Raw genomic sequence first — 9,985 nt, forward strand, 5'->3', positions numbered from 1 at the left:
TACATATTTGCAAATATTTGGATAAAAATTATGTTATATAATAACATTTTTAACAAAAATAGTTATTTAATATGTTTTCAATTTTTAATAAAACAATAAGATTATTTATCAAATAATATAAGCTAAAATTTAATTATTTTATATTTTATATATTGCAATTAAAAGTAACATTTTAATATGATTTTTTTAATATTATAAACATTTTACTGCATAATAATTGATTTTGATGAATAAAAAAATTTATATTTTTATGTATTTATCACCAAACAAAAAGTTTTAAAATTAAAAAAATTGTCTAAAAAAAAAAAAAGAACACCGCAAATTATGCATGAACCATAGATGGAAGTTAGCCAATTAGGATTTTAACAGTGCACAACCCAATTTTTATTTCATTGAATACAAATACATAACAAGCGTACAAATTATGGGGTATATATGCATGAAGCCACTAAGACTTAGCATGCCATTGACAGACTCGCACAAACTCTAATTGATAAAACATAATAATCCAAACACATAATCTGCTTTATTGGAAGATTAGTTATAGAAAAACCCATATAGTTAAGTAAATTTATTCTTGGACATTGGGGTGGTAACATATTCATTGGTTGTCTGCAAGGAACCGGTGGCTATAGGAACAAGTGAACCATTTTCGGTTGCATGTTCGTCATAATGCATGCCGTGGCAACATTTGTACTTAACAGACTCAATCTCCATCTTCAGGCCACATGTCGAATCAGGGCAATTGAAGGCAGTAGGAACGCCGGAGCGAATGTTCTCCAGTTGAAAATGGAGACAATGGCGAGGGACAGTCCTCCCAACATGATCATAGTAGTCCTTAAAAGCAATGTCGAAGCTTATCGACATCGATATGTTGGTTCGCCAGTTTTCGAAGCCTTCCACCACACTCATCATCACTTCATTGAAGTCAATTAAGATTACATTCTCGCCTTTGCTCACAAGAGCCCATCCCCTCTCGGTTCTCATGGAGAGAAGAGTTTGAATGTCTTTGAGAGTGGAGTCAAGGTTAAAGTCAACCTTTTGAGTCTTGCTGAGGAATGAGTTGGTTATGTTAAACCAAAACTTGGTTTGAGTTGCTATGTCAACCTTTGCAAGGTTGAAGTGTTCAATGTATGATTCTGTTTGTTTGATGATGGGGTCCTTTTTCATAGCTTCAATAAGATTGCCGAACCTTTGAGTCCATGTGATGTCTGTACCTCCATAGAAGAAAACGTACCCATTGTATTGCCTCTGATGCATATAATTGTAACTATTATTGTTGATGAATTATATATGACTATAGTATAATATACTCATCATTAGACAAAAGCGTCAAATGTAAAATTACATGTAGTAAAGATGTATGTTATATAGCTCTATGCATTCTTATTAATTATGCTTATGCCTCTGCTATTTTATTTTTTTAATTTAAAAAATATTTCTCACGTAAATATAGTTAGAATATTTTTATGCAAAAATAATTGTTCAAGTGCGATCACATATTATATTAAACAATTTAGTTAAATATTTGAAATGATGTATCTAAAAATGTTCAAGCTATTTTCACATAAAAAATATTCGAACTAAATTTATTGAGTAACAATTTTTAAAAAATAGTTCGATCTATTTGTATAAATTTTACAAATTACTCAAAATTTAAGAAAAATAATTTTCTTTTGTTTTTTAACTTATTTTGTATTACAAACAGTAAATATTAATTTTTTTATTTTCAATTTCTTTCCAGTTATATTAAAAATATCAACTTGTAAAGTTATTATTTTATAAAGATAAAACAATACAACCCTAAGTGTATATTTTTTTAAAATTTGTTTAAACAAATTTGTGGTTCATATAAAAAATCTTTGTTATTTTTATTTAAGACCAATAAAATTTTAAAATTCTCTATTTTAGTTTCTACAATTAATTTGCTTTCCTAAGCACTAATAATGTGACAAGTTAAACGGTACGGTGATGTGATGTATCTTGCCATGTATCAGTATTTAATGGAATAAATTAACATTAAAGACTAACATAAAAACATTTTAATTTTAATTTTAAGAGACTAAAACAAAAAATGGTCTATACCTACAAAAAATTAAAAAAGTATTTTTATAAGTACTAAAAATCTCATTTATTTATTCATTTATTTTTGGTGTTCTATTCTGTGAGCCATGATATACACACTATATGCAAATAATTAGCAAGCTAAGGATTAAAAGGTAGTTCTTACCACCCATTTTTGAATATCAGCATTAATCTTAAATGCTTCAATCCAAAGCCAGTTCCAATGCTGGGAAACTCTTTCCTCGTCCTCAATTCTAAATGGGAAGGCTGAAATGCCCCACACAAAGATCAAGTGCAATGCGTTCTTGTTTATAATCTTTCCACGAGCATCAACCGCCACCACAATAGGTTTACCTGTGTAATTCCATTCTTCTTGCAACGGTTTGTAACCTTTGATGAGTGAGAAGTATTGCACCACATACCATGGCATCAAAGACTTCAAATGCTCATACTTTTCCTTGGCTTCATTGGTCCAATTTTCCACAACAGGCACCCAAAGAATTTTATAATCCTTCTTGTCTTTGTCATTGCTGATTGAATTATATATGGCTTTTAGAGACCAAATCTCATCTTCAATGTTGTCAAGCCCAGATATGAACAAAAATAAATTCTTTGTTTTTAGTTCATCTAGAGTAACCTGTCCATTATTAGCAGACAAAATTAGAGAAAAAATTTTTTAAACGGTACCGTTTTAGTTCCTAACATTTTGGTCAAATTCTAATTTAGTCTCTAACATTTTAAATTCTTATTTCTGTCGTAAAAAATTTTAAACAAATTCAATTAAAAGTAAATCGTATAAATGATGTAAATATTAATAAATGTTACTAGATAAGTTATATCTTTTCACATGTGTTAAAAAAACATAATCTAATTTTTTTGTAAAATTTTTTACCTCAATTTTTTTTGGTACAAAATTTTAAATTCTAACAATTAATTATCAATGCTTCAAAATTCAAAATAAAAATTTTTATATTAGTGATAGTTAGTAAATCGATTTTACTGACATACTAAAATTAAATGTTATTGGCTATTCAATATGTGAATTATTTGAATTAAATTTAAAGGTAGGATAATATTAAATTAGTTTAAAATTTTTTTAAGATTAAACTAAAATGTTTAAATATTTTTAAGATTGAAATAGGATATTTAATTTAAAACGTTACACTGTATACTTTTCATGAACTTGTTTTTATAGTTCTAATTATTGATTGTACACCAACCAACTCTTTAGTAGTACTGTTGATAATTTCAAGCTGAGTAACATCTTTGGAAAAGATAAGAGATTTCAAAAGCTCGACAATTCCTGAAGGAATTCTGAAGGCATCAAAACGCCAAGATAAATCTTCCAATGCCTCTGCAATAATAATATAAAGAAAAATCTGAGTTAGTATGTAATTAGTTTTCTCGTTGCAACACACAGTAAAAGCTGCCTTTTTTTTTAATTATAAATATGTAGATAACCTTTTTGGCGTTTAATTTCGTCTAAATCAGCATTTAGTTGTGTGAGAACAATTTTGAGCCTCGCAACAACTTCAGATTTGATGTTCCATTCCCTGAAATATTAATATATGCGAATATATTTAGTCTTTTAATTTATAGATTCAATAATAATATAAATATAAAAACATATATATAATGGCATGTCTTACAATTGAGACAATTGATTGGCACAAGCAAGAAGGGAGAGAAGAATCCAATAAGTGTAAAGATCACGAGGAGCTTTGAAGAGAGCTGGAAGGTCCTTTGGAGTGTATGATTTGTTGGCAATGAACTTTTCCAAAGTGATGATACCATTTATGAGTTGCAATGTTCTGTCAACCAAAGTGCTTATGAGATCTGAATTCGACTGGCTCAGCTTCTTCTCCTCTTGTGCAAGCCTGAACACATGCAGCTCAAGTGCGTTCTCCTTCTTGCTCGCTTGCGTCAGCGTCAGCCGCCATGTCTCTCCATAGTCCAAAGCGAAAGCGGAGAGTGCTATCACTGCCTTAGCATCCCAAGTGTAGCTCTTCAACTTCTCAAGAATCGCTACCACTGACTCATGTGCGTTCCATGTGTTGAATGAATGACATGTCATCTGTCTCAATCATATGGAAAATGTTTCTCACTTATGATTTTCACATGGAGAATGTTAGGGACAATGATTTTGTTGAATAATATGAACTATTATCAATCAAATTAAAATACATCACACCTCTAAATTAACTTTCTAAATTTTAATATTAAAATAACCATTCCTATATTAATAAATAAACATCCGATATATTTATTGTTTATATTGTTTAATATTTTTATTGTTTACCTATCTTTTTCCTTTTCACATTCTATCCAAAGATATTATATTCATTTTAATGTATAATAAATGTTTTATTTTTATTTTTATTTCTCAAAAAGATAATACAGACAATTATTTTTAAAAGATATATTTCATCAATTCATTTGATAAAAATAACCTAAATTCAGTTAATTATCAATTTACATAGTGAATCCTTAATTTTTTTATGATATTACAATCAAAATTTCCAATACTATATACAAAATTTTAGTTTAGTAACAGACAAAAAATTAAATAAATAATTTTAAAAGATAAATTCTGAACTAATTAATATATGTACAAATATTTTAGCAATATTTCCTTTTTGTTAACTTAATTAAAAATTTAGTATTATAAAGTTTACACCATAAATTTTTTATGAAAAATTGGTAAGAGTATTAAGTTAACCTGACAGGCAATCTCTTTAAGGAGAGTGTAAGATGGTTTGAGAGCAGATTGGGGAACGTTGTCTTCTACCAAATCAACGGACTTCACTTGCTGCAATATCAGCATACAACATATATATGAGAAGGAAAAGTATAGTTACTCTGGAAGTAAATAAAATAATTTATCGATTAATTTATGCCACATAAATCAAAATAATTTGTTATAAGTATTTATTCGCAACTTGACATTTAGCTAATAAATTAGTACAAGAATTATAATTTGCATTGAAAGTACTTACATAATTTTCTGTATAATTTTACCCATATAGATATTTTTATTTCGTTATATTTTTCTATGAAATGAGGGAATAGAGAAGAATTGCGACCTTGAGGTCAAGAGAGTCAGCAATGTTGGTTGAGCTCCTAACAATGTTGGACACTACATTGAAAAGAGAATCAACATCTTGTCGAAGCGGTTGTTGTTACAGCAGAAGCAGCAGCGCTAAGAAGCGAAGCAGGCTTTTTGAGATGGTTGGCCATATTCACAAAACTCGAAAGATGAAATTAAAGAAGAGATTATTAGGATTCAGAGGTTTCTGTTGTTTGTGATGTTGTTGTGCCATGCTAGGAGCATAACTTGGCCGTATTTATAAGCCTCAAAAGTATGCATCAAAATGACAAGTGTTCACGCCTCAAATCAAACCCCTATTAAAAAATCACCTCGTGGCTAATTATTTTACTAATCAATTATAACTATTATATTTCTGTCTACTTATGATTTGCTGTATATCACTGTACATTTATCGGCAGTGGGCACACTCTCAGGTTCAGCTTTCACTCATTCAGCAAAGCAACTTTTCTCATTATTAATCGTAATTAGTGATTATTGCTACGCCAAATTAAAGAAAATAGTTCTAGCTTTCACCACACCGAAAGGCCAAGTTAGATTTCACATATTTAAACAATAATTAAGAGCAGTGAAAAAATTCGTTAAGTTATTACTAAAAATTCTTTTACTGTAAAATCGATGTATCTCTAGCTATTTTAGTTAGAAAATTAAGCATTACGTACGATTTAACTATAAAAAGAATTCCAACTATGTATACAAGTACAAAATGCTATGAATAGGATTAACAAATAGAGTTCGTCTGCATCGTATAAATTCGTGGATTAGATGAGTTATTCCGTTCAAGTTTATTTTGTTCACGGGTTATAATTTTATAATTTAGACTATTTATACCCAACCTAATAGGTTAAACTGATCTATTTATTTTTTATTATGTTTGATAAAATTATTTTAGCAAAAAAAGATTATTTTTAGATTAAAAATCTCAAATTATTTAGCAGCGGTTATATACCAGCAGTTACTATTAACCGCTACTAAAAGTTTAGCCACACTCTAACGAATTATCAACTGCTACTATTCGTTCGACAGCAGTTAAAAACTGCTGCTAATCGACTGCATAACCGCTGCTAGCTATTTGCCGGATATGGTGTAATGACCCTCGTTCAACATTTGTCACTTCACCTTTCATTCCCTTCAAAATATATGCATTCCAATCAAATTCCAATCCACCTCCTCGTTACAATATTTCTTACCATCGCTATCTCCGCTATCATTCTCTTCTTCCGTCTTATGCTACTCCTCTTTTCGTCAATTTTTGTCTTGCTTCACTATTTTGTCTAGGGGTGTTCATGGGCCGATGAAACCGAGTTTGATGTGACCCAGATCCGACCCGAAATATATACCGAGCCTGTTTCTTAGACTCAAACCCAACCCTAGACCCAATGAAACTTACACATTTTCGGACCACAATTATACCGGATAAACACCGGGTGAAAACCGGGCCATTATCATTACCTTCTTGTAAGCTAGCATGGTGAAAATATCCAAATTTCCAAGACTACAACCATTATTTAACATGGTAAAATTCATTTAGAAAAATATAATAAGAACCAACCCTTCTCTAAAATTAAAGAATAATGACAATCAATACTAATATTATCTAATAACACCAAATATTTAAATTAATACAAATAACACAATATTATGCATTAGTCTAAAGTCTTATGCATTTTAAATATAAAACATTAACTTATAGTCTTATAATGACTAATAACACAAAATATTAAGGTTTACAATACTTAAATTCCACATAAGAATAGCCATCATCCATCACTAATAACACAAAATATTAATTGTATATGATGACCAGGCCACCCGACCGAGTTCGGGTGACCCGAGTTATGGCTTGGACCTGACCCAAAATAATGATCAGGCCTATTTTGAGACTCTTACCTGGCCCTAGACCCAGTAAAATTACACCAAATTAGCCCCTAAAAAGTTTAGAACCGGACCGGATCTTTAAGTCAGACCAGACCGGACCATGAACACCCATAATTTTATCATATTTTAACCATGACGTATTTTTATAATAAAATTTAGACAATTTACTTAAATAAAATATTTTCATCCCAATATTATCCAAATGTTGTAATTACAAACAAGTTATATTTTTGTCCTTCTACAAATTTATATAAAGATTTTATTAGGTAGACAATGAAAATTTTGAACAACGTGAACAATGGACTAATTTTTTAGCTCACTGAAAATTGAAAAAAAACACCCTAAATCAATTTTAAAAAATCTTTTTAATTCTACCATTAGAAATTTTAACTTTCTCCCTCCCTTTTAACTCTAATTACACTTTCATCTATTCCAAACCCCCTCCCCACTGTCGCCATCTTCTACCGTCACCAACCTCGAGTGTTGTATTAAAAACAAACATCCAATTCGCATGAAGAACAAACATCCTATTTATATTAAAAACAAACATCTCATTTATATGAAGAACAAACATCCTATTTACAATAAGAATAAACATCTCATTTGCATGAAAAATAAACATTCATATGCGTATATAAAACTTCCGCTGCATGTCTTCCCACTGTACGTCCAGCATGTTGCTGTAGACATAGCCTTTTAATCCATATTGTGCGGCGTTGTGAGGTTCGTGGCGAAGATGGTGGAGGAAGAAGGGAAGAAAAAAGTGAGAACTACCATGAAATCTTGCGGTCGAAGTCGTGGGAGGCAAGAACGGAATGAAAATTCTACATGGCTTTCAACAATGCGTTGGCATCGAGGTGGTTGTCGTTGTTGTCAACGGTGATGGTGAGTTGTAACAATAAAGGCAGGGCTGCAAAAGGTGCAGGGTTGGCAGGTGGATGAACAACGTGAAAGATTATGCACGGAACGATCAGACGTTCACACGGCGTCAATGGACGAATGGGGGCGTTGGCTGGAGGCTGGGTGGCATCAAATCAGAAAGAAAAGAAGTGAAGCGCCGCTGGGGGGTGCTTCTCCGGATTGAAAATGACAAATAGAAGAAGGAAGTTAAATTTAAATTGGATTGTTAATTCTTATTTATTAAATTTCAAGATTTAAAATAATTAATTAATAATTTTATTTTTTATTTTTTATTTTCTTTTATTCACATTATTTACCTGTTTTATTGTCTATTTATACTTTTTTTTATATAATTCACTGAATTAAAAAACTAACTACGAGAAAGCATGTAATTCGTTGGAAGCAGAAACGAATTAGGAAAATACTTGTCTAAATACAAAATAACAATTTGGTCTTCATAATTAGAAAAAAAAAATAAGACAAAATAATTTTTAAAGTAGGATACTAAAATGAGCCGTGCTAATGTGTCTACCTATGTTATTTTTTATATGAAAAAGTATATGGAACAAGAGGTTATTAGCCAAAAACTAAACAAAACCATATTAATTTATATTAATAATTAATTGATTTTAAATTTTTTAAATTCAAAATTTAAAAAATTTAAAATTGATTAGGTCAACCTAATTAAAACCTATAAAAATCTTCCATTTCTCTCTCACATTAACCTACCCAGCTCCAACAATCACATATAGAGACCCCTCTCTCTCACCGTCAGGCCCTCTCTGCCTTCCCACTGTGACCCACTCCTCTTCTATCACTGACATCTGGTTCTTCGGATTCGCCACTGTCGATAAGAATCGCTTCCCTTTCGTGAACCAGATGTGTTACCAGAGCCGCTGTTACAGCTGGAGTTGAACTTGAGCTTGACCCTAAGGCGGCGACAATTTCGAGGGCGGACGAACAGCCTGAGAAGCCATGGAGGTGGGAAAGACAACGGGTCGCCTCTGAGACTGAGCAAGCCAGCAGCTCTGACGAACAAGCCTTCGTTGTTGTGGCCGCAACCGATACATTGGGGACTGAAACGGAGCCGAGCGTAATGGTCTTCTTCCTTGTTGTTTGGAGGCAGGTTTCGCTACGGCACTCAGAGAGGTCCAGGGACTTGCACTGTGCCGTGGCGCAGGAAATTGGTGCATAGGAAGCCGATGAAGCCGGTTGGAATATTGGATCAGCTTGGTCATAGTTGAAGGGAGAGTATGGATTCTGAAGGTTGTGTTTTTAGGGAGTATGAAGTGGGGCCATTACGGGTGTTATTAAAAAAAATCATTTATTTAATATGAAAAAAAACAACCTAATACTTAACAAAAAAAATATCCAGTTATATTTTAGAAAAAATAATTAAATATCTATAAAATTTAAAAAAAATTATGAAATTCTTAAAGAAATAGAGACATTCACATTTGTAATACAAAGAAATTCGAAAAATATATAAAAGAACATCCATTTAGCATGAAAAAGAAATATTCTAATACTTAGCAGAAGAAACATCTATATATATTAACTCGTAGAAATTTTAGATTCACCCAAAAATATTTGGCTGGTTTTTAGTTGATACCCTTTTAGTTCCCTAACATTACTCTTTTTATATATGGTTGGAGATCAAATTGTAAGTTTTTTTTTGAGAATTAATTTATTTATAAAAAAATATATAGAGATTGAATTGAGTATTTATTTTAAAATTTAACTCATATTTCAATAATAACGTTTAGATGCATTCATTGGTCAAGTACTAATAATTTTAGAAAAGTTAGCCGCCAATATTTTTTTATGGATATCAATCTCTAACAAAATTTTAGTAATGAATTTTAGTAGTTATAAAATTTTGATAGTTATGGTTTTTAGTTTATTCTCTTACAACTTGTTCTGTTGCAACTAGCAAAAGAGTCAAGTTATTAATTCGTGATTTGTTGAGCTGAATTTAAATTATAATTTAAGTTTATATATTAAATAAATCGAGTTTAAATTTGAGTAAGTTCAATT

General features: G+C 30.8%; 2 protein-coding genes across 2 annotated transcripts; both read right to left on the reverse strand.

The window, feature by feature from the left end:
* Positions 1-360: 360 nt before the first annotated feature.
* Positions 361-5,224, reverse strand: LOC107466163 (protein SIEVE ELEMENT OCCLUSION B). The gene is made up of 6 exons (XM_052254722.1): positions 5,148-5,224; positions 4,784-4,873; positions 3,714-4,138; positions 3,526-3,617; positions 2,231-2,701; positions 361-1,251 (listed from the first exon to the last, which is right to left on the reverse strand). Exons 3-5 carry the CDS (start codon positions 4,136-4,138, stop codon positions 2,688-2,690), a joined length of 531 nt encoding a protein of 176 aa, XP_052110682.1. The 5' UTR covers positions 4,784-4,873; positions 5,148-5,224; the 3' UTR covers positions 361-1,251; positions 2,231-2,687.
* Positions 562-2,494, reverse strand: LOC127741582 (protein SIEVE ELEMENT OCCLUSION B-like). Its single transcript, XM_052254324.1, has 2 exons — positions 2,231-2,494; positions 562-1,251 (listed from the first exon to the last, which is right to left on the reverse strand). Exons 1-2 carry the CDS (start codon positions 2,492-2,494, stop codon positions 562-564), a joined length of 954 nt encoding a protein of 317 aa, XP_052110284.1.
* Positions 5,225-9,985: the final 4,761 nt, after the last annotated feature.

This window comes from Arachis duranensis, chromosome 9 (genome assembly GCF_000817695.3).
Source record: "Arachis duranensis cultivar V14167 chromosome 9, aradu.V14167.gnm2.J7QH, whole genome shotgun sequence".
Lineage (NCBI taxonomy): Eukaryota > Viridiplantae > Streptophyta > Magnoliopsida > Fabales > Fabaceae > Arachis > Arachis duranensis.